We start from the raw sequence: 26275 nt of genomic DNA, 5'->3' as shown, positions 1-26275 counted from the left end.
TAGGTGTCTCTCAGCATAACTGTTTTCTAGATTCCACTCTCATTAAACCATTTGTTTCAGGTTACTTCCCACAGAAATATTAGCTTGCATTTTTCCAAAATGAATTTCATGACCATGTTTCTATTCCACTAGGCCCTTTTATATCATTTTCCTGCCCTCACTCTTTGCAGTTCCCCCGGATTAAGGCCAGAGTAAAAACTGCAGGATTGGGTTGTAAGTCACATATGCTAACCCGTGGGTCCTGAGGCTACACAACCTTACACACGAGTAATTTTATGCATGTGCGACATTAGTGGAACTGCTCACAAGAGTGAGGTTATTCATGTGCAAAAATCTTTGCGAGATTGAGTGCTTTCTTAACAAGCTGTTTACTAGAACAACTAACATGGATGCTTCCCCCACTCCACAACTCAAAACGTTGCCACTTATCTTCACCCTTTATTGATGGTTCTCCAGGTGATCTTCAGTCCTTATTGCATTGCTTACAGCAAGCCTGATTTGAATTAATTTTAAGCATTTTGTGAGACACTATGATGATTTATTAAAATCTAGCTGTGCTATATTTACTGCTTTCCCATCACCCACTCACTTGTACCAGTATTTGCCAACTGGTATTTCCAATGCTCATAACAAAATGATTTTTGCTTTGTTTAGGTTCCAGGACTAGGGATGGAGTTGTTCATGGTGTCACAACAGGTAAGCACACATGCACATTATTTCAACTGTCTTTTTATCAAAATCGGATGGCTGATTTGTCATAATCTGTTAAATGGGGTCTTCGTCTTTGCACAGCCTGCACCATAGAGATTGACAGCCTTGTTTGGGCAAGTCTCTTTCTCCTTGAGCATGGGGAAGGAAGGGCACCAGATGTCAACTGTGGGAAAGGGTGAAAGGAAATGTATTTGGGGGATATGGGGTGGAGTGGGATGCTTGTGTATCAGTCGGATGATTTGGGGGATGAGGGTGTTATAAAGTGAGTGACGGTGGCATGGGGGCTGGGATGAGAGTGCTGATGCTACCTGGGGATTAGGAACTGGGACCAACACGAACGATGGCAGGGAGTGGAGGACGCAGAAGCTGGTGGTCAGGAGGTCACTCGTACGCAGGATTGTGCAGAGTGGGAAGGAAAGGCTGTAAGAAAGTAGGGAGCATTTGAAGCATACAGTAGAGACCAGTGTCAGCAGTCAATGAGTGGTGGAGTGTTTAGGCAATGCTGGAGCTGCTGTGATGTGTGCTTTCACCTTGTGCAGATCTACCAAGGCCCCAGAGGAGAATACATCTGGGGTCTGTATCACAGGTGGCACCTCTGCTTTTTGATCCTAGCCATGACCTCTTTTTCTTGTACTGTTCTCAAACCTGAATGAGTCACAGGGTTTGAAACTCTTCCATGGCACTAGAGGATATGGAACTGGAGGATGGTTCTCTTTGCACCATTTCAATATAAGAAGGAACACAGTAGAAATGAACTCATAAGGCCTGATCCAATGCCTATGAAAATCAATGGAAAGAGTCCCACAGACTTCATGGGGCTTTGCATTGGAGTGGAAGTGATATTTTCCCAATTTTCTTCATATGTCTCTAGAGCTATACCTGTCTGAATTTGTATACAGCAGGTGATCTTGTGTTTGTCTAATCCAGGGGTTGGCAACCTTTCAGAAGCGGTGTGCCGAGTCTTCATTTATTCACTCTATTTTAAGGTTTCATGTGCCAGTAATACATTTTAATGTTTTTAGAAGGTCTCTTTCTATAAGTCTATTATATACTCTTCAACCTCTCTAACCACTCAGTGACAGACCTGAAGGTGGCAATTTTGCAACAAAAAAAACTTCAAAAACAGACTCCAAAGAGAGACTGCTGAACTCGAATTAATATGAAATTAAATACAATTAACTTAGGTTTAAAGAGAGACTGGGAATGGTTGGGTCATTACACAAATTGAATCTATTTCCCTATGTTAAGTTCTCCTCACACCTTCTATGGGTCATCTCAATTATCACTTCAAAAGTTTTTTTTTCTCCTGCTGATGATGTCTAATCAACTGAGATGAGCTTCTTCCTGTTGGCATGCATACTTCTACCTTTTCATGTTCTCTGTATGTATAAAGATCTCCTGTCTGTGTGTTCCATTCTATGCATCCAAATTAGTGAGCTGTAGCCCACGAAAGTTTATGCTGAAATAAATTTGTTAGTCTCTAAGGTGCCACAAGTACTCCTGTTCTTTTTGCGGATACAGAACATGGCTGCTACTCTGAAACTTAAAGTATTGTTGTATGTAAAGTAAATAAATTTAAAATGTTTAAGAAGCTTCATTTAAAATTAAATTAAAATGCAGAGCTCCCCAGACCGGTGGCCAGGACCTGGGCAGTGAGAGTGCCACTGAAAATCAGCTCGCGTGCCGCCTTTGGCACACATGCCATAGGTTGCATCCCCCTGGCCTAATCCATTTAATCTATCTGAAACTGGAGTTCTAGCTAGCAGATGTGGGTGAAGGTGCCTAAGCATTTACATTCTATTGCTCTGTTTTCAACTGCTCAGAACTTTACAAAACTGTCACTTTTTGGCCTGAAATTTACCAAAATTTTTCTCTTCTTGAGGATGATTTTTTTTCCCTTGAAATTTTGAGCAAAAACAATTCAGCCATTTTTGAGAATGAGAGGGGAAAATAACATTTCTCCCATTATTAAAATGATTGTGATTTTATTTTTAAGAAAAATCAGGTCTGGCACTGAAGTAGGCAGGAATAGGAAGCTAAAAGCTGGCAGGAAAATTGCCTTTTGGGAGAAGTGCCTTTCAAAATTGTCATGAAATTTGGTTTGAATTTGTCACACTTATGAAGATTTGAAAATTGTACTTTGCACACGTACAGTCTATTTCAAGAACATTAGTACTTTACAATTTGAAAAATCAGGCTTCATGGGGCATGCACATGGCCTTATTAGCTGTACAGTTTAAAAGTCAGTGAATCTGTGCATTAAATTGATTTGAACAACAACAGGTATGGTAAGGCAAAAATCAGGAAGCAATATGGTACAATAATCAGTAAGATGCAAAGTCAGTGAAACTCTATGATATCCACACAGAGCAGTTAGGACTTAAGCTTTTCAGCTGTTTGAAAAATCTGCATAGTACACTGAATTCCATGCAATTTATCTTCTTTGGAATAATTGACATGGGAAATATTTACACTGCAGCTGGGTGCGTGCCTCCCAACTCTGGCAGACAGACACACACTAGGGTCTAACAATAGCAGTGAGGATGATGTGGCATGGGTGGTGTCATGAGCTAGCCACCTGACTATGGGGTACAGCGGGCTGGTACTTGGGTGGCTAGTCTGTGGCATGAAATCAACACTACTATTCTTAGCAAGCTATCTCGAGCAAATCTAGGGCATGTCTGTCTATGCATGCTTGTAGACACGCTTCCAGTTGCAGCATAAACACTCATTTAAAGGCCTGTGAAAATACCTGAGCAAGAATTTCAGAGGTTCTGAAGACCACTGTGAAAGTTAATAGCTCAGATAAGGAATTAGAAAAGAAAGAAGTTTGGAGTAAGACACAGACTCTTTCTATTGACTACTGCCCCACAGAGAAGCCTAGAGGAGATAAATAGCAGTTGATTGATGCTCACCTATACAAAGTCTATATTTTCGAAGAAAAAACATATTGGGAGGCTTATTTAGCCCTGTTCAACATCATATGCCAAATGAATGGTTGAGGAATAAGCAAGGAGGGTGTTTTAGCAGCTAAACTAAAACTACAGCTAAGCAACCAGCTTTGATAATGCTGCAAAATTTATCCTTAGGACACATGCCGAGGCATTCTGAGTTGGTACAAGTCCTTGATATAAGGTTTGCAGCCTGACATTAATCTAAGATGGCCAGAGCTCAGTTAAGGGTTAACAGGAAGAAGAAAAGGAAACTCCACTTGAACTAGCAGAGGATCTGTGGTGACTTGTGTGTCTGATGTGTGACGTATCCAGACAAACAGCATGGGCATCCAGATAAAAAAGTGATGGTGATGATGACCAACTGAACTTGAACTTGAAAAGTCCAAGGACACTTTGTGAACCTGTGGAATTTGTGGCAACATTAGAATCTTTTTGTGCAGCAGCCTAGTAGGGATTAAAGCCACCTATCATGAAGAAAGTAGAAATGATTCATTATGAATCCTGTGAGTACCAGTCTATCTCTGATATTCATGAGAAAGGAGATTCCAGTTGGATGCATTACATGTTTGAGAGGTTTTTTGGGGGAAATGTTAAATTTTGTTTGTAAGACAAAGAACATGGACAATGATGCAAAACACAAGGGCATCAGTTCTCCTAAATGCTACTTCCATGAAAAAAATTGACCATAAAAGGATCATTATGAATTTTAGGCAAACCAGACTGGAACATCATAACTGACTAATGATAGGCCTCATCCGGCTCAGGAAATGGCTGACACCAAGCTGAATGGACAAGGCTTAGGGTTACTGATAGTAATTCCATAATATTTTTGTTTAATTCTGTGCAGTTAAGCTCCAGTAATGGACTTGGGTTGTTGAATGTAAATTAAAAATATGAAATGGGTAGTAACTTTGTACAATTACAGTTAATAGACCAAACTTTCTACATTATGTAAGTGGGGGAATGGTCCTGCTATTGTGGGGAACTTTCCTGGCTTCTGCACTACCCCAGTGAAGTGGGCTAGCAAAAGGATCTGAGTCCTCGCTCCCACTTTCTTTACCCAGAGGCCTCCCTGCCCTTGAGTACTCCCTTTCCACTCTCCTGTCTGGCAGAGTCCTCGTAACCCCAACAAGGCTGAGCCCAGGATTCCCGGGGGCTCAACCCCCAACCCTGCTGTGGTCACCAGGACAGGGGCTAGGGTGTCCCCACTCCGGGGTACTCTCTTTGCACTGCCACCTTCCTGAGCCACTGATCACATCATACAATTTAAAGCAAATACAAGTTATTTAATTACAATTAATTTTAAAAAAGAATAAGGAAAAATGGGAAAGGTTAAAGGAAAACACATTACCCCGCTCTGTGGCAGGGACCATCACAAACAGTGTCTCTGGACATCAGGGCAGTTCACAGTCGGTTTCTTGTAGGTCCCAGGCCTCCTTCTCAGGCCTGGCTGTGCTGCAGGTGCTGTGGCTTGGACACTTGCTCTGGCGGTAGCCACACTCTCTCAGGCTCTGGGTGGCAGGACCCTCTCCCCAATGTCACCCCCCGCTCTGTCAGGTTATGATCCCCCTCCAAGTCTAGCCTGCAGAGCCTCTTGGCTGAGGCATCTCCTGTGCTGGGCCCACTGCCCAGGGTCCCCCTCGCTCTCCGCAGCTGCTTACCGCACCCAGCTCCGGACTGCTCCAGCCCCAGCTCCACACTGCCTCAGCACGACTGCTGCTGCTGCTCTGCCGTCAGCTCCCTGGGCTGCTTCTCTGCTCCGGTTGTTACAGCTCTGCTCCCAGAGCAGGTCTTCTCTGGAGGCTGCTTCTGTGGCCAGGTCTACACTGCGACTTTAAATCGGTTTAATGGCCGATATACCGATTTAACGCTGTATCCGTTCACACGACGTCGTCATTAATATCGAGTTAACGGCTCCTTAAATCGATTTCGGAACTCCTCCCAAACGAGAGGAGTAGCGCTAAATTCGATAGTGATAACTCGGATTAGGGTTCATGTGGACGGAAATCGACGTTATTGGCCTCCGGGCGGCATCCCAGAGTGCAGCACTGCCGCTCTGGACAGCAATCTGAACTCAGATGCAGCGGGCAGGTAACAGGAAAAGCCCCGCGAACTTTTGAATTACATTTCCTGCTTGCCCAGCGTGGAGCTCTGATCAGCACGGCTGGCAATGCAGTTTGAAATCGAAAAAGAGCTCCAGCATAGACGTACGGGAGATACTAGGTCTGATCGCTGTATGGGGAGACAAATCTGTTGTATCCAGCTCCGTTACAGAACACGAAATGCCAAAGCGTTTGAATAAAAAACTCCAGGATATACAGCGCTGTGTACAAGCGTAACGGGAAGCCAGAGACTCAAATGACGCTCATGAAGGGAGGGAGGGGGTACTGAGGACTCCAGCTATCCCACAGTCCACAGCAGTCTCTGAAAATTATTTGCATTCTTGGCTGAGCTCCCAATGTCTGTAGGTTCAACACAGTGTCTGGCGTGGTTCAGGGAACAGCTCCTCAGTTTATTTCCCCCACCACCACGTGAAAAAAAAAAAGGGAAAGTTGCTGTGCTATGGCGTTTGCTCAATGCACTCCGCGAAAAAGGCGCCAAAGGGTTGTCTGCTGCCTTCACAAAGGGAGGGGTGAGGCTGTACCCAGCACCACCGGGGCAGTGTTTTCTGCCCCATCAGGCACTGTACTCTCAACACGGAAGTGGGAACTATGGGATAGCTGAGGAACAGCTACCCACAGTGCACCGCTCCTGAAATCGATGGTAGCTTTGGACCATGGACGCAAACAATCGATTTCGGGATCCCACTGTGGACGCGCTAAACCGATTTTATTAGATCTGTTTGTAATATCGGTTTAACTAATTTCGAAATAATCGTGCAGTGTAGACGTACCCCTCTCGCTCAGCTCTCACCTGCTTCCTGGGCTGCTTGTCTAGCCCCTCTGGCTCTGGTTGCTGCAGCTCCACACTCTGGGCAGGTTTCTCTCTCTGGGCTGTGCTCTGGCTTTTTGGGCTGCAGCTCTGCTCCTAGCAGCTTAGCTTGGGCCCCTACTCCATCTGAACCCAGGCAATTCCAGCTTACATGGAGGATGGGACCCACCCTGGCCTTCTGTCTCTTTGAATAGCCTGCCTGCCCTGTCATTCAGGCTGACCTGGAGCATTGACTCTCGCCATTGTTCCTGGGGCCTGTCAGTCTCAGGATCCTGATTTGCCATCGATCCCTCCCCTTTTAGTGCTGGGAGCTAGCAACCAAAACACTCCCACTGAATGTTAGTAAGGGGATAACAGTCCCCTTACAAAAATCTGGAGAACACAGGTTCTAAAGTGAAGCAGTATAGTTTCATATAGAGTAAGTGACTAGAGAACTTGCTCCCTCCAGTACAAACCGGGGCAATTGGGTTTAAGAAATGAATCTTTGGTATCTGAACAATTGGTCTGGAAAGCAAAGATAGTGGGTGAATTCAAATCTGGATTTAATTATAGCTAATGATTGTATAATATATGCTAATAAGGTGTCTTGTAGACCAGTCCATGGAAATTAATCCTGATAAATCATGCTATTTTAATCTAAATATGTGATTGAAATATTAAATGTAATGAGTTGTGTCATCTTGAATTGCATTGGCATGTTTCATGTAACCCTGTGTTGGAACTAGAGGCGAAGAGACTGACTATTACTTAGCCAATAATTCAGTCAAGCTGCCTTAAGTAGCTTCAGAGTGTACTCTCAACATTAGCTTCACCATGGAGTAATTCTGATTCTCAGGTTCCAGTCAAATAGCTGATACAGCGAATATCTTGATTAGCATCAGAAGGCTTGAGGCATTTAATATACATTGTCAGCTGCTAGTACTGGGCATAAGATGGTTTGATTTTATCAGTAATAGGGATGTATTATTGAGAAATGGCCTGGAGATGACTGACGTTATAATCAGTGACTGCTGATTGGCACTTTTTAGTCAGATTACCTGCCTTGGAGATCAGCTTGAGGGGACTTTGCTCAGCCATGGACTGGCAGCAGCCATGTGATTGTCCATGATTAATTTGGCTGCACCAGATCTGCAATAACCCGGGGAGGGGGTTTAGACATGTAGAATAAAGCTGTACAATGTGGCCATGGATATTTGGCACCACGGACCCTCGCTGTCTAAGCGTGCTGTTGCTATATTACTGTGGGGGCTGATAGCTTAACAAGACTGCTACATAGAGTCTAAATAACTACGTAGAGTTTTACATAGGATATGGTTTGATCAACCTGATTAGCTTAATTTGATATTAATCCACTTCATTCTAATTTGATTTGTTTATGTTTATAAACAAATCAAATAAACGTGTGTGCGTTTGTTTTGTTATTTAGTATGGATAGTAAAATGATATCAAATGGAAGCTTGTGTGGTTTGGATGGTTCTTCCTTAGAGTTAGGGTCCCTGAGGAATTCCAGGGTAATAAAAGAGACAACTCTTTGATGCACCTACTGGTGGTGCATAGAACTACGTTGTAGTTCTGTTATAACTGGTGCCTGAGCAGGAATCTTGGTTTCTGAGGGAAAATTGACTTTTGTATTGCTCATTTCCTTCAATAAGCAACATGGGCTCCAGAAACTGTGAGGGCTTGCGATAGACAATATGAGCCCATCAACTTAAAGGCTAACCAGTTCCCTGTAATCATATCAATACTCCCTACAAGCAGATAAGAGGAAATGCTCGCTCAGTCTTTCTCTGCTTTTAGCAGAGGAGGGGATGTGCACTTTGACATCTTCTCCACAACTGCAGTTTGCTGCACTTATGTGAAGGAATCTGAGAGATCATTGTCTCAGCACCTCTAGCACCTGGTCTAATGCCAAAGGATGGGCCTCTGTGACTTAGTGGGAGACACCTAACCTGCGTAGGTGCTTTTGAAAATCCCACTTGATATCTAGCAGCATCTTCAGGCACATTTGTACATCTGCGCTGTTACTTTTAAAAATCGGGCTTAAGCCTCACATACATGCTTTTGAAATTTTTATACCTGAATATTAGCTAAAAGCTATTCTTGGCAAACCCAGTATAATACTAACCTTGTATTTCTGGGAGTGAACACGCTTTGGGTGGCATACTTTACTCATATTCTGCAGAAATCAGCTCTGCTTATTGTTTTGAGATGGAAGCACTTCAAATGAATATTTGTCTCTGGAGAAAGCAGCTTTCCCGGAGAAAGCAGCTTTCCCCAGGAAAACTATTCAGCAGTCTCTCATGATTGTCGAGTTCTGTATCCCAGCCCAGACTAATGATTTGGCAGTGGTGTCTGAGATAGTAAGAGAGAAACTGGCAGATGGGGTATTCTCAAGCCTTCAATTGTGTGGATGGAGGCAGGCGCACATCAGGTTCAATGCTCAGCATTATCATTTTCTTGTGCAATGTGTTTTATTCTTCTCCCTCTAAGCCAGCAGGATGCAATTACGCTGTGCATTTCTGTTAGTTTGTCTTCCTGTTTCTTTACATACACTGAGTGCTATTAAATATAGAGCTAACGCAACAATTTCTCCTGTAGATTGTAACAACAAGCTGTTTATATTATTCCACAGTAAACAGTAAATCTCATTAATGGCACCTATTGTGTGTCTTCTGTCAAGTTAACCTTGATACTCTATAGTGAACTCTATAGCTACTCTTCTGGTTCCCATCTTTATTATATATTTTATGATTATATTACTAAACCCAGTGACAGCAGTCAGATTCTTTGTCCTTTTTCCTTGTTTGCATGCATGTACTAAGCCTTTCCTGAAGAGAAATGCATCCCTTTTCAGGAAAAGAAAACATATGCCCAGAGAGAAGGCTTTCTCTGTACACTGTAACATTAGCAACTGTAGTCAGTAGGTAATCACCCTTGCTATACATCAACTGTTGTCACCTTAATGTAACCTAAGAAATGTGGTTTTAATAGTGGCATTGTGTTTGAGTCATTGTATATCACAACTGCATTAGTACACCTGTGGGACCCCAAACTTCAGTATATTTTTCCTTGTTTTGTCAGTGATACAGAATTAATTGGGCAGATCTTTAAATAGTGTAAATCTGCATGATTTGATTGAAGTCAATACAGCTATGCTAATAGTTCCACAGATTGACTGTGTGCTGCGTGAAGAAGAACTTCCTTTTATTTGTTTTAAACCTGCTGCTCATTAATTTAATTTGGTGGCTTCTAGTTCTCATATTATGGGAACAAGTAAATAACTTTTCCTTATTTACTTTCTCTACACAACTCATGATTTTACATACCTCTATCATACCCCGCCTTAGTCTTCTCTTTTCCAAGCTGAAAAGTCCTAGCCTCTTTAATCTCTCCTCACATGGGACCCGTTCCAAACCCCTAATCATTTTAGCTGCCCTTCTCTGAACCTTTTCTAATGCCAGTACATCTTTTTTGAGATAAGGAGACTACATCTGTACACAGTATTTAAGATGTGGCGTACCCTGGATTTATATAAGGCAATAGATTACTTTCTGTTTATTCTCAATCCCTTTTTAATGATTCCTAACATCCTGTTTGCTTTTTTAACTGCCGCTGTACACTGTGTGGACGTCTTCAGAGAACTACCCACAATGACTCCAGATCTCTTTCTATTAGTTGTAGCTAATTAGCCCCACATTTGTATGTATAGTTGGGATTATTTTTTTCCAATGTGCATTACTTTACATTTTATCCACATTAAATTTCATTTGCCCATTTGTTGCCCAATCACTTAGTTTTGTGAGATCTTTTTGAAGTTCTTCAGAATCTGCTTCATTTGCATATACTTCCACAAGCTGTCTTTATTACCGAACTTGTTAATAACATTTTCTAATGGGGACGTTTGTTTGTTTGTTTTCCCCCCAGCTGTTGCCTGTTGATGTTGTATAATTGCTTATAGTAATCTGTAGAATGAGCCATTTGATACAGGAAACTGAAATTCTTTCCATAAGAAATTGAAAGAATCTAATTGCTGGAAAGAAATTAACATTGCCAAAAGAAGAGCAGTAAGTTTGTGCACCAGTTACAGGTAGGGTGACCAGATGTCGCGATTTTATAGGGACAGTCCCGATTTATGGGTCTTTTCTTATATAGGCTCCTATTATTCCCCACCCCCTGTCCTGATTTTTCACACTTGCAGTCTGGTCACCCTACTTACAGGGTATAGCTAGGTCTGATTTCTGTTATTTTACTAGTAAAATTGTGGGTGTGGATACATCTTGTGGGCTAGATTTTCAGAAGAGTTTAGAGACCATTTGGACATTGAAATAAATGGCCAGATAGATTTTCCAAGAGAAGCCACCACATTAGATGCTGATCACTTTTGAAAGTCTGACCCTTGTTTAGGTGACTAAGTGGGAGATGAGCTCTTTTGAAAATCTGGGCCTGTATCTTTAAAGCATGGAATTCTATGGTCCTAATCCTGCTTTCTAGATTGACTTCACTACAGTAAAAGCTGCTGGTGCAGGAGAGCCTTTGGGAGTGAATGACCAGAAAGATAACTGTAAGATTCCACAGGACAGAATGGAGAACTATTGATGTGTATGTAGGGTAATTATATTGCCATCTCCCTAGAGCCATGGGTCTGGCCACTAGTTTAGTTTGCTCTGATAGCTTTGGTTTGGTTTGTATTTATTTTTTTGTGTGACTTGGGCTTAAAACTCCACATTGGAGTAAAGATACATATAAACCTTTGTCTGAGAATGAGGTCTTCAGAATGTTACTTACAGGCTGAGAAACAATTACTCCTGTTTATTAAGAAAATATTTTTTAAAAATCCTGAGAAATTAATAACTGGAATGTGACTAGTTCACTGAATTGTTTGTGATTAGCAGTAACATACAGTCAGTGTGTTCTGTGAACTAATCAAAATGTGTTTTTTGCATTGCATTGAACGTAAATGTTATGAAATGTAGATGGACATAATAAAGAGTGTAATAAATAACCTCTGTCCCGCACAATATAACCTGATAACTGAATGAATGAATGAATGTGGTCAGTAAAGCCTTACCAAGCAACAACAGTTGCGCCACAAATAGATCCTTAATTCTAGTTGTGCTACCACTATTTGTATGATCAAATGATGATGTTTCATTGCTTATGATTCACTTGGGATGTACAGAAATTGTAATGGTCTCACTGTCTATCCATGGATGCTGCACTGTCGGCTTCTGTATTAATAAGCCACTTTATCCTCTCATTCCCTGACTAACCTTCATCTCCCAGTACTGTAATGTATTGTTAATCTCTTGCTTTTCTACAGTGGCTGAGAAAACCAAAGAACAAGTGTCTAATGTCGGGGGAGCTGTGGTGACGGGAGTGACGGCAGTAGCGCAGAAGACAGTGGAAGGAGCAGGCAATATTGCTGCAGCCACTGGCTTAGTCAAGAAGGATCAGTTGGCCAAACAGGTTTGTGTTAGTTACCAGATGTTTATTTTTGAAGGTGAGGAAGTGACCAAATCAATGGGGCCTCTGTGAATCCACCAATGTAAAGGATCTGGGTGGTGGTGATAGCTGGCTGCAGGCATGTACATCTGTCTCTTGATCTGGTGAGGGGTATTTATGTAGTGAGATTTACACTGCTACATGAATGAGAAATGAAGAAGCAAAGGGCTTGAGGAAGTTAGGAGCTTCAATGGGAGTTGAGCTGGTAGCTTCTTTCTGGTTCCTTTGAAAAATCTCAGCCTATAAAACATTTAAGTGTACGTTAAGGATGATCCCGAATGCCTTCTGATAGGTCAAACTGTATAATGCTGGAACAAATGCTGGAACTGTATAATGCTGGAACAAATGCTGGAACTGTATATCATGGCTGCCATTTTGGGATTGAATAAGTGACCTCCAGAGCTAAAAGCATAAGCTCAGGGGGTCTCAAACTGGGGTTGGGACCTCTGAGGGGGTTGTGACATTATTAAATGGGGGGTTGCGAGTTGTCATCCTCCATCCCAAACCCTGCTTTGCCTCCAGCATTTATAATAGTGTTAAATATATAAAAAGGCCTTTTAATTTATAAGGGGGGGTCGCACTCAGAGGCTTGCTATGTGAAAGGGGTCACCAGTACAAAAGTTTGAGAAACATTGCATAAGCTACTACAACTTGAGTTCAAGGGCCAACTCATATCCTCTGTGGATTGAGCACAGAAGAAGCGGTGTAACATACGCTCATCTGTTAATTACATTGGCATGCTCAAACATTAAGAAAATTTTGATCCAAATCTAAACTTTGCAGCAGACTGCTACCTCTGTACCTATAATAAGATGAACTCAAAGCTGCCTCTGAACTTCTCTGACCTCTGCAGGTCAGATTCTTTTCTAGGGTGTTGTGTAAAAATAATTGCAGTTATTTTTGTTTCAGCCCAGAGGCTGCCATTATTAGTTGTCCTATACCACCAGTTCCCATATTTTGGTATCTGATTCACTGTCATTATATTTCTGTACTTACACCAGAGAAAAAGTATGGTCTCAGATATAAAATTGTGGTAACTGTTGGTAGATGATGACTTCTTAATGATGATCATTTTGTATATTGATCTCTTGGGACAAAAACAACCAAAAGACAGAAGTAAAACAACTCATGTATTATGCACAAATATTTTTAAAGTGATAGAAAAATAGGAGGATGTAAAGAAAAAAGCATTTGCAAAAGAATGGATTTTAAATGTAGGATGTTACACTGCACTTAGACTGAATAAATTGCTGTGTAATTTTTTCCCCATTTAATAGCAAGATAAGCTGTTAAAACTGAATTCTTTTCAGTAGCTCTTCTATATCCTTACTATCTGTTTTAAGACAGACTGAAATGCACTTTAATGAATTCTCCTTATTGTTTTAGAAAAAGAAGAATTACACTGTGAGTGGGCATTTGTTGCATAGGAGTAGGTTGGTCTCAAAACATCACATCAGTGGTTTTGTTATTTTTTTCAAGCAATTTTCATGTTTTATTTTTAATCTTTTTAAATTCACATGTAAAGAAAATGCTGCCTTAATGTGTCCCAGTGCTTTCTACAACCTGTTTTGTAGCATTTAGAAAATAAAATACCTAATGAACTGTCAGGGGAATGAGATGAGTAAAAAGTTATAGAGCCCACACCCTTATTTTCTGCGAAATTTTCTTGTATCTCTTCAGTGGCTTTTCAGAGAGAATTGTATTCTTTGCTGTTAGGTAACTCTTGGAACTTGGAAGCATTCTATGCAGTGTCATAGGCATCAATTTTACTACAGCATATGATTACCATTTCACTCTTAGCCACTCCTAATGTTTGTGATTCCTGACTTTTAAAATTATAACTTTAACATTACATGAATCTACATTTATATTTCTTCCTTGTATTTTTTTTAAGAAAAGCACTACTCTGTACTGGTTTTACTGTCTAATCCCACTTTGCATAGTGAAAAACTTACATAGCTATGAAACTCATTAGCAATAACAGAATAAAATCCTGTCCATAGAAGCAAAGAACATCTGTAGTGTATATTTATATTATTCCACAATCTTATAAATACCATAATACATTCTAAGTGTAATTGAGATTTTGTACTTTGGATGTGAAAACGAATTTTTCTATTTCTTACACTGTCATTATTTATCCATTCTTATTTATTTAGGCTGAGGTTATTAAAGCCCTCTAGGCCTCTTTGGTCACCCATCCCATTAGCATTCAAATCTCTTAGGCAGCTTTGAGAATTTCTGCCTTATTGTTTTCGCAGAAGAGGAGCAGCCATCTAGAACTTAGCAAGTTACAAAGTTCAGATGTTTAAAATCTTTTTATAGCAATGTAGGGTGGGGGCTTCTCCTGTTATAATACAAAAAAATGAGTGAATGGATTTTGCTCAAATTTGCGAGGTAAATTTACATTTCAGCTGAGGCCAAGAATGGAACATTTTGGTGAAAACTGAGTATTTTTCAAATAGGACATGTCTCAGCATATGAAATTGGGGTGTACAATGGACATTTGGATGTGATTTTAAGTAGCATATATATATGTCCTGTGCCAGTTAAGTGGGTTATAACCCCTGTTTGGTGCCCAGTCCATAGCGAATAAGAACCTTCTACTCTTACTAGTGACCTAACTCCTTTAGCTCAATTGTTAGAAGTCTGTGCCTTTGTGTCCCAAGCTTCTCTCCTCACAGATGACTGATAATCAGGGATATTACAAAACAAATGATCTGATGTCCCTGTGTGCAAGGTCTGAGCTTGCTTATTGCTCTCAGAACATTACTCATTTTGTAAAGCTAGAAATTAAACCATAAAGAGGGTAATGAGCTGGAGTTCCTTTGCACACTTGAATCCAGGATGTTTGCTAGTGTGGTGTCACCTTCTGAGTTTGCTTCCAACTTTGTGATAAATTGTGTCTCCCAGTTCATGTTGCCTAAGCGCTTAGGCATGGATTCTGCAGATGACAACATGTGAGCAAACTGATAGAGGCTCAGAGGGACCCCGTGTGAGCATGGTACTCTGCCCTCACACTTTCAATTGCAGGATCAGGGCTATGAGATGGATGTGATCAGCTCTCTATAAATACCTGGCTGCAGGACTAAAACCAATAGACACTAATACCCGTTTCATGTGACTGCTCTTTGAGGTTAGGAAGGGGGTTTTATTTGATAATCTTGAAGTATAAAGCAGGATAGAAATGAAATATCTCTGCATTACCAAGTCCCTCTTATTTGAACGGTTTGGACTTGATTCCCTCAAGATTTACAGTAGCACTTGTGAAGGATTATATCACTGATTAACCATTTGACTAGCTAAGTTATCGCTGGCATTATTCTCATGAGTGAACAGCAGTTTAGTGTTCCTTTCAAATTCCTTGTTAGGAAGAGGGATCATAGGCTTAACAGAATGTATGTGTGTTCATATGTAGCTGCAAGACTATTTGTGATATAGAAACTCTGGTCAGATGCTTGGGGAAATGCTTTCTTTGTGGGCTGCATCCATCTGAAGGTGCTAATATTAATCTTTAATAATACTTCCTTCGAAGAAGTTAAACACTGGCTGTGTATCATTCTGCCTGGCCTGGGAACGTGAGAAGTACTGTTAGCGCTCTAACTGGAGACCACACTGGAAGGCTTCTGTTACCATGAACTGCAGCTCAAATTCTAACAACACTATATACCCAGGCAAACCTTGACTGAGAAGTGGTTTAGTGTCAAATCAAACTATGGTTGACAGGGCTGATTTGCTTATTGGCAGTTTCAGTGCTGCCTATAGGTTTTATGATTTGAAAGGAATTTACTTGTGAATAGCAAAGCAAGAAGTGTCACTTTATATTAAGTTAATAAATAATTTTGAAGGGTTAGAAAATTATTAGAAAATGTTTTAATAAATGGTTAATCAATTCCTATAGATGGTTATACAGCCAACAAGGTCAGTAGGTTGCTTATAATCATTGCCTATTGCCAGACATGTGTATATCATCTATAACACATATTACTCATGTAAAGTGAGAATGAGAAATCAAGATGCTGAGTTTCTGAGTTCTGTGTTTGGCTTCAACTTTTGTTTGGTCCCCCCATCTGTGTACTGTATGAGTCATGCTTGGTAATAACTCTTAATCTCATAATGATCAAGGAGAAAAATAGAGAAAATAAGATAATTATATTCACAGTAAGAGAATATGTTTTCCGTGTGTAGAGAAAGTCATCCAATAAATCCCTTGGGTGTCTGTTTGCTTCAGTACTCCCCACATGTAGCTCCCATTAGCATCAAGGGGAGTTAAAAAAGGAGTACCATGGAGAGAACACGCTAAAGTTATGGTTTTTAACTCGGCTGGATTCGGCTTATGTTACAGCTCATAAACAAATCTCGGGGTGCATTTTATCTCTAGTAAAGGTGGCGGTGATTATTTATGTTGTGATTGCATCCAAAGACCCTATTCAAGATCAAGACTCATGCTAGGCGCAGTATAAACATATGTTTAGATATGGTCCCTGCCCTGAAAAGCGTATTGTGTAATTATATAGACTTGCATGCCTTCTCCTTAAGATCTTTAGTTTTTTTTTTATAGCTGATCTCTTGTAAATCCCACTGTAGAACAAAAAAGGCTTTCCACTTTCAACAGTGACTCTGAAGTGGCAGGCGGAATTGTGCTTGTGAGTCTATAAATACAGTATGTGGGACTGGGTGATATAGCTCATCAGTGTAATTACCATGCGTTCACTGGGGGAAAAACCTGTTATGTGAGGATTTTGTTGACTTCAGTGTTAAATAATTCTTTTCTACAGGAAACGTTATTAAACTAAAAGCCCTTATTAGTGTATATTGCACATGAAAATGAATACAAAAGCATAAAAACAGTAGGAATTTTGCAAGTTCCCTTTCCATTTTTCCTCCTGATATAATACGGCCATCATTCTCTGGATTCTTCAGAAGAGTTTAATCATTGTTCCACATGACTGTTCAGTGAAGGGGGACAATTAGACCAGCTGAAGAACACAACATAAAAGCTACCGTAGTTCAGCTGCCTATTTTTGTTACTTCTCACAGTCAACCAACTTTTTCCATATACCTACTGACTTTAACCAGTCCCTACATTTCTTTTTGGGGTCACCTTGTCCAAATGACTCTACATATGGATCTTTGTTCCCCCTGTGTGCAGGGGAGCTCTGGGAGGCATTGTGCCCAATATGAGGTTGTGGCTAAAGTACCACGATAGAGTCTTATGTGTGGAATGTTCCTTTTAATGTTGATGAGACAGGAATAATTTAACTAGAATTAAACCAACAGGCACCATAGTGAGTTCCATGCACTTATTATTTGTACACTTGGGCTGAATTCCAATTCTAATGGACATTAAGTATCAACATCCCTTAAATGGCTTGGGCTTAATTTTTCATTTATGGAATGTTTGTTTTCCTTTTTCTTTCTCCTTTCTGTTAAAAACACATTTTAAAAAATTGGGTGATGCATCATCTTTAAAGATTTCATCATCCCATAATGTGAACTAGGGCTTTTGGGTATTCCTTCAAATGTACTAATTAGCACTCCTATAGCTGGAAGAAACAATACCTAGGTACACAGGATGATTTTAATCTAATTTAAAATGGATAGAAAATGCCAAAAACTGATCAGCAAAGTCTTCTATGCATTCACTTCTGCTGACGATGTCAAGTAGTTTAGGCTCAAAATTTGACTTATAGCAAAGTTATTATCTCGGGGAAACGGCCTCAAAATTTGAAATGTCGAGTTTTAAAAAACAAAATCCCTGTGTATATGTTAGCACTACAGTAGAACCCGGTACAAATACAGGGTTACGAACTGACCAGTCAACCACACACCTCATTTGGAACTGGAAGTACACAATCAGGCAGCAGCAGAGGACCCCCCCCCTTCAAAAAAAAAGTAAATACAGTACGGTAGTACAGTGTTAAATATAAACTACATAAAAACAGAGGGAAAGCAGCATTTTTCTTCTGCATGGTAAACTTTCAGAACTGTATTAAGTTAATGTTCAGTAAATTTTTGGAAGAAGAACCATGACATTTTGTTCAGTGTAACAAATATTTCAGAGTTATGAACAACCTCCATTCCTGAGGTGTTTGTAACTCTGAGGCTCTAATGTAGTTCTACTCAACACTACATAGAATATAAATTACTCATTTATGCCTTGTTCTGAAGCCCATTGAGGTCAATGGAGTGATGCCCATTGATTTCAGTAGTAATTTGATATCTCCTAAATGTAAGTAGAAAATATGAGGTGAGATTTTTCTCAAGTGCTCAAAATTGGCCTAACTCTGCTTGTAATGAAGCCAGTGGTGAAACACCTACTGAGTAAAATGAGAGCAGTTAGGTCTGGTCTACACTACATAGTCAAGTCCTTGCAAGACAGCTTACATCGACCTAGTCATGGAAGTGTCTATACTTAAATTTGACTCCGGCTGATGTATCTGCCCTGCTGTGCCAACTTAATAACTCCACCTCCATGAGTGGTGTAGAGTCAAGGTCGATGTAGTTAGGTCAACACATTATCAGGGTAGACTCTGCATTGCTTATATTGACTGTTACTGGCTTTCAGGGGCTGTCCCACAGTGCCCCACACTGACGGTACAGTCAATACAAGTGCTCCTGGTAAGGACATGCACCCCTGACACAAGGAGTCAAGCATAGAAGAGTTAAGCCCAAGTATCATCACTGTGGCTTGGGAGTTCTTGTCATGGACCAGGAACCCACTGTAGTAAGCACTGATCAAACACAGAACAAAAGACATTCTTTGCCTGTTGTTACTTACAATCTAAATAACAACAGATGGATACAGACAGATGAGGGAGTTCAAGGCAACAATATTGGTCAGCTTGGTAGGATTGTAAAGATTTTTGTAGGAGTCATGGCAAAGAGAGTTTGAAGGAGAACAGTGAAATGGCTTTATGGAGCAGCATGGGAGAAAGCACAATGGTACTTGTTTAACAAGTGAGCAGTCAAGGCCAACATCATGGGCCAGTCAAAGGCAGGAATCAATCTTTCAGTACTGAATGAGAGATAATAGACATGCAGGAAATAGACTGTAAAGGGCCTTGAAAGCAAAACTAAGCAGCTTATGTTTGATGCAATAGAAAAGGGGGAGCCGGTCGAAAGGTGTGATGTGGTCAAAAAATCAGGCACTGAGGTGATCTTTGCAGTTATACTCTGAGTGGATATGAGTGGGGCAAGATGGCATTTGTTAAGGCCAGAGAGAAGGATGTAGCAGTAATTGAGATGATGAGAGTTCGGACGCTAGTTTTAGCCTAGAGAGGTTATGCTGAAAAAGTCAGAAAGATTCACTTATAGCCTGGATGTGAGGGCCTAGAGAGAAGTCCAAGATGACGCCCAGGTTACTGGCCTGAATGACAGTAGGATGGTGGTGTTGTCCATAGTCTTCAAGAAAGGAGAAAGCAAGGGCATTTTAGCATTCTATTCAGTTACCAAACACCACACCTGATACCTTGTTGGTAGTTAAAATTGTTTCAAAAGACAAAATGTAATTTACTGTATCCTGGTAGCAGAAATAGCAGGAAAAAGCATCCTGACATCTAATCCCATTGGAAGGAAAACATGAGAAATACCATTCGAGTTTCTTTTGAGAAATGACTGGATAGGTTAGTTACAATGCAAATGGAGTTCTTTGCTTTTAGATGGCCATCCCCACCCTACATACTATATTGCTGGCAACAATGTTTTACCAAGGTACCTGTAAAAGCTTCTTCATCCAGGGAGGCAGGACAGCATCTGGAGAGGGCAAATGCTAGGCCTTCTCTGCTTGTGTTTCAGCTAGTGTTGCTCAGGGAGGTTCAGAAGTGGTGGTGGTGGTGGTGGTGGTTGAGGGGGAGGTTGTGGCACAATCTGTCCTTAGCCTTCCTGGATCATGAAGGATAGTGGGAAAGGATTGGTCCCTTTATGGAGGAGATTGTCAGTGCTTTCCTTAAGGAGGGCAGGATACCAATAGTTTTAAGGCTCATGATTAGCCTCTGTCCAGAAAGCCATGTCTTGATGTGGCCATTCTATTCGGTTATTGACCCCAATGTAATCTTCCATAGCTGTTTATAATCATTAGTAAGGTTTGGCAAGATAACTCCTGCAGTAACCATATGCCTTGGACTTCACTTGGACTTTGTTAATCTTGGAATGGACCTGAGTCTGGCATGGTGATGGCATAGATTATACTGGTTCATCTCCTGCTGCTGGATGATACTGGATAACATGCTGATGTTTTTAGATCTATTTACTGCCTTAGATACCACCGACCGTAAAGTGTTATAGCAGTCCGTAGTGGAAATAGGTGGAATGGCTCTTGAGTGGCTTCATTCTGTTTTCTCTATTCTAGGAGTCCCAGATGCATTGTTTTAGGTTTTGTACAAACATGTAACAAAAAGTCAGTGCTTCCTTAAAGATCTTAAAATTTAACTATAAGACTGGAAAGAACAGAAAGGAAGCTTGGTCCAAGGAGGTAGCCTGGGACTTGAGAATCCTGGGTTGGAGTCCTGGCTCAGCCACATTATTTCTATGTGGCCTTGGGCAAGTCACTTAGTCTCTCTACTTTGATTCCCTATCCGTAAAATGGGGATATAAGCACTGCTCATCTCAAAGAGATGTTGTAAGGATAAACACATTGAAAATTGTGAGGTGCTCAGATGCTCTGGCAGTGAGAGGCCATATAAATACTTTATATTGAATAAGTGGATATCACTATTTTTCTTCTGGTCTAATTCTCTCACTTTCTAGCTTCTTACATCCAGCCATTTCCCCTAGTACTCTCCTGCCTTTCTGGAGTTTGACTATCATTTGATCCATTGATTTATTTTAATTTTTTAGTTTCCATACCCTTTATTTTGCATCCTGTGCTTTTTTTCACTCACTCATTCTTTCCTCTGGCCTCTGCTCCTCACTCCTGTACATTTAATCTTTGATACCCTTTCCAGTTAACTTAATTTCCTCCCAGCACATTACAGGCTGATACATTTGTCTCCTCTAATTCTAGTCATACTTAGAGTGTGTTATATAAACCTTTTCAGTTAACGTGGCACCAGTTCTTTTTCAGTGTCCCACTCTTTCCTATGTATCTGTCTGTGCCTGTGTGTGGGATCTCATGCAAAGCTCACGCAAATGTATTTTTCTTGATCTAAATACAGTAGCAAAGCCTATATTAAATATGCAGAGGGATGCTGCTTGCTAAGAGGGAGAATGTGTTCAAGTTCATTCAGGGATAATTCATATTCATGCCAACTATTGCTATCCCTTCCCACTGTTGCACAAAGGCTTCTTGAACGGCCTCTGATTGGAAATAATTGTTTATAACCTACAGGGGTTGTGCAAACTTACTAGTATTATTGTCTGTCCTGAGTGCTAGGGATAGGTTTACAAGCCTGCAAACCTCATCAGTTACAATAGCACCATCCTTAGTTTCTCCTGCCTCTTACATATTGTGCCTATCTTGCTGACCTCATAGGACCAAAAATGTGTATTAAAGTAAGTGCCCTTAAGATTTGACATTTAACCCTTGATTCACACGTCACTTGCTAGGACAACAGTTTACATGGAGTGCAGGTTGGTAATGACTGAAAAGTTGTTACCCTCTGAAGATATGTGAAGTTAGTTGTTGCTCATTGTACAGATCCTAGTAGATATGTATCCACACAATAAAAATCAGTACTTTTTGCTGGCAAGTGATGAAAATTTTGCTGGGCACTGAGGTCCCATTTCAGAGAAGCAGTGAAACATGTGCTTGAGTTCATCCATCCCCATAGATATGCAATGGAGAATTGGGGTCCTAGATACCATGGTGATAGGTGCTGGAACTAAGGGTGTGGGAGGTGCTGCAGAACCCCATGGCTTGAAGTGGTTTCCATCATAAACAGGGTTTAGGGTTTGGTTCAATGGCTCTCAGAACCCCCACTATAAAAATTGTTCCAACTCCACTGTGATGATGGCAACATAAAGTTAGAGACTGTCTAAGCAGAGACCATGGGTTGAGTGGAACAAAGAAAGAATATTAAGAATACATTCTTTTCTCACTCATACAGCCGGCTTCTCTAGTTCATGGTTGAATCAAGAGGAAGTAGTTGTGTGGATGAACAGAATTATTCATGCTTTCAGAAATATCAGTCAAACATCATTCCTGAGAATTAAATTCACTACAAATTTAAACAGGGGAAAATGAGAACTTTAACAGTTGATTTATTAGGATAGATTTGACAACAATGAAATTTGTTTATTTAGGGATTTGTATAACAACTCTTCAAACAAACATAGTTTGTTATAAAACATGCCTGTTTCAAACATTAAAGAGATCTCATGAGAAATCTAAATAAATCTTTGTATCCATGAATAAGAAGCACACATTTCTCATGATTACAGCTGTGTTATAGAAAGCCAGCAGTATCCAGGAGAAGAGCAAAGCAATTCTGGTGCCCTGTCAGCTGTATAAAAGGCTACCACTGACCTATCTCTGCAAACTGCGTCCGGTGCTTTCAGCTGTATTATATCTGGGCCTTTAATTGACACCTAAACAAAAGAGTAAACTGGTTTGTGGCAGGGTACCTGGTAGGTTGAGGTTTCCCTCCCTCTAATATTTTCTTGCAAAATGTTTGTGTTAAAAGCTCCCAGAATATGTCCAGGGATCACAAGTCATTATTGAGGGAAAGTAAGTGGACTACATCACAAACTGGAATGGGTTACCTAGGGAGGTGGTGGAATCTCTTTCCTTAGAGGTTTTTCGAGATCAGGCTTGACAAAGCCCTGGCTAGGATGATTTAGTTGGGGATTGGTCGTGCTTTGAGCAGGGGTTGGATTAGATGACCTCCTGAGGTCCCTTCCAACCCTGATATTCTATGAAACAGATCAAATTTTACCACCTGAGAACAGACATCTGAAACCTTTTTATGTTTTCAGCTCTCTAATCTAAAATGCTACCTTTTGAGCAGTTGGATGCAATTATCAAAATGGGTCGTTAGTTCACTGAAAATGGATATCTGTAAGAAACTCCAAATGAAACCAAACCAACAGTGCTGTTTTCTTTAGGCCTTGATCCTGAAAGTGACTGAGCATTCCAACTCTGATCCAAATGCATAAGGATGTGCTTAACTTAGAGAACTGTTCAAATGCTTAGCTGGATCAGGGCTGTAATAGTCAGGACTGAGCCCCAAATGAGCTGATATAGCAGACACAGCTAATGTAGAACCCCCTCCACAGCCTTAGATATGGTAGTATCAGTGTGCTAAGATGGTGGATTAACCCCTAGCCCTAAGAAGCAGCTCAAAGTTGGGCTGCCACCAGAAGCAGATCAGGGATTGACTCAGAGTGAATTTGGTCTCTAATCCTCCCCTTCCTTTGCTTCAGGAGGGGAGTAATCTGTTTCAGCTAAAGGGTGCCTCTACAGCAGCACAGCTGTGTTGGCCACTGTGAGGAGAGTGTTGGGCAGAGACCAAGGCTCCACCCATTCCCTGCTCATTCCTTCTACCTGCCCATGATGGGGAGTACTGGACCTGCAGAAGCTGCTTTCTTCTCTAAGCTGTGAGCTATAATGGAGGTGTCCCATGCAGGTGAGTAAGGGGACGTTGTATGGCCACTAATTCTCCTGGGTGAGTGTATGAGATGGGTAATAATCCTGGCCAGTGTGATTATATAGTTGTAAGATAAGGTAGAAATCATGAGGTGAAAAAAATAAATTATTCCTAATGAGTAGATTAGATGAGTATTTTAGCAGTGCAAGGATCATCTGCCCTTGCAGGGAAGGGGGAAAATAGTCAAAGGGAGAATCATCAACAATCCAAGTGGTAATTTGATGTTGCTAAAGAAATCTGTGCTTTTAAAACTGCAAGTAGAAAATGCACATAGGGAAAACATGACAGAGTTAGGTTAAGACATGGCCATTAGGGAGAAGTCTAAAGAATTAGAGGTTTTCTTAATTTCATGTGTACCTTGGGGTAGAATGCTGGAACCCATGTGAAAGTATAAGTGGCTGTAGTGAGAGTGGATGCTGCCAGCATTCTGATCATGTTTATAATGAAGTATTTATCATGGACAATGTTGAAACACTATAAATTGTGAACGATTAAGGCTGCAGTTCAGCTAGGCACTTAAGGGAAGTGCTTAACTTGTAGCACACTGACTGCATTACAAACTTCTTAGGTACAGAAATAATATAGGATGGTTTTACAGATAGAAAATTAATTTGCTGTCTATGTAGTTCATATATACAGTGTATATACTATAGAGAGTGTGCATGTAATGTTTATGCATAAATACCAATTTATTTTCATAATTCAACATACATTATGATAATTTAAATTGATACTGATTATACAGTGGGATTAAATCCTATAATTCATTACAGGATTTAATGCATGCGTAAATCATTTAAGCATTAATTCTTTTGTTAGATACTTATTTAACCCAAGTCTTATTGAATTTGTGATTTGTATAATTGATGTAGAATAAATCTGTCTCTTTTTAAAACAGCGTTACCCTCCAGTAGTATTAGTTTTAGTGGTTTGGTTGCTTCTGATTTCGCTGTTGACAGTATTTCATTTTACAAGACCCTCAAGACATTATTAGAAGAGCTCAGATGGGCATACATGTATAGAAGTCTGTTGTAAGGAACGGTCAGAGATTAACAAGCATGGAGTCTGAATTAATTTCCATCCCTTGAGAGAGTTATTCTAACAGGTCAAGGGGGAAGTCACTAGAGAAAGGAGGTAAATATGAGTGGCTTCCACTCTGCTCCTTATACTGAGGAAAGAGGATTTTTTCCCCCACATGTTTAAAAATTTATCTTAAGTGAATTTAGTGCATGTAAAAGGTGCTGGATTGACAACTCTGGAGACTAGCAGGCTCTATATTTAGCTACAGCATGGCCAGTGTCTGTCTAGTATCCCCACCTCACCCCATCAGTAAGCCTCTCAAACCTGATCGGGAATACCAATTTACAGGGTGAGAAGGTAGTTTAGATTCTGTGCACATTACACTTTTTGGTCTTTCTGTTAAATCTGACAACCAGCTGCCAATGGTTATGTTGGTGTCTGTGACAGGGACATCAGACCAACAGCAACTGGGGGAAGATAGCTAAAAGGAGTTTAGTTCCTAGTCCTGGCCATTTGTTTCATCCTGCCAGCTGGTCACATCAAAGCTGAACTCTTTAAATGGTGATTACACAGCATTTATGCAACTTCAATTTATTGCAAATAAGTCACATGGGTTCATTTGTGAATATAAATGTAACAACTGATCATTCAAGATGCCTTCTGAAGTTAGTATATTAACTGGTTTATTACAAGCACAGAAAAGGGCTTTTTTGATGGCAAGGAGAATGAGAGGAAATGTATCAAAACAGAAAGTAATGACTCTGTATCTAAACTGGTATAGTGGAGGTATTGCTCTTCCTGTTGATTTACGTAGCATTTACTCACTAGTGTATGTTTTTTAGACAGGTATGGGCTGAGCATTGGCAAGAGAGGAGACATTTTTAGCAATGTTTCTTTCCCCCTCCTACACGGCATAAATCTTTGAGACGAGGTTTTTAAATTTCTGGAGTTCCCTTGGCAGATTTTTCTCAAGGCGTCATTTCAGATGCGTGCTTTATATTATGGTCAGGTGGAACTTATAAATTTCTGCGCTGCATAGGCTCAGAAATATGAGGGAAAAATGTTTCTAGAACAGTAATGGGAATAAAATGGAATGAGAGTGAAAATGAAAATAGGTCTATTTTTGTGGTTAGGCATTCATATTGAATGGTAAACTCCTTGATGATACCTCAGATGAGGAATCATAGGTTTGCAGATATACCATTTGCTGTGTTCTTTGAACCCAGCTTAACAATAGTTCCCAAGATTGATGAGTGATCCATGGACAGGCAAGATAACTGAAATGAACCAAAGACTTCAGTGGGCTTTTAAAGGAGGGTCAGGTTTGTGTCCAGTGTTTGGTGATTTGCAGGTTAGCATCTAGAATGTGAACAAGGGGAGTAGGGGATCAGTAATCCTCACTGGATATATAGGGGGATAAGATTAAGAGTGCTCTTCTAACATAAGAACATAAGAACGGCCGTATCGGGTCAGACCAAAGGTCCATCTAGCCCAGTATCTGTCTACCGACAGTGGCCAATGCCAGGTGCCCCAGAGGGAATGAAGCTAACAGGCAATGACCAAGTGATCTCT

At 40.6% G+C, this 26275-nt stretch overlaps 1 protein-coding gene across 1 annotated transcript in view; it reads left to right on the top strand.

Moving 5' to 3' along the window:
- Positions 1–26275, top strand: part of SNCA (synuclein alpha) — a 126722-nt gene that overhangs the window by 9893 nt on the left and 90554 nt on the right. Inside the window, exons 3-4 of the mRNA XM_032782102.2 lie at positions 655–696; positions 11917–12062. Of these exons, the coding sequence (XP_032637993.1) occupies positions 655–696; positions 11917–12062 (188 nt within the window). The remainder of the gene's footprint in view (positions 1–654; positions 697–11916; positions 12063–26275) is intronic.

This window comes from Chelonoidis abingdonii, chromosome 5 (genome assembly GCF_003597395.2).
Source record: "Chelonoidis abingdonii isolate Lonesome George chromosome 5, CheloAbing_2.0, whole genome shotgun sequence".
Classification (NCBI taxonomy): domain Eukaryota; kingdom Metazoa; phylum Chordata; order Testudines; family Testudinidae; genus Chelonoidis; species Chelonoidis abingdonii.
The sequence above is the reverse complement of the archived record's forward strand: the minus strand, read 5'-3'. Positions and strand labels throughout refer to the sequence as shown.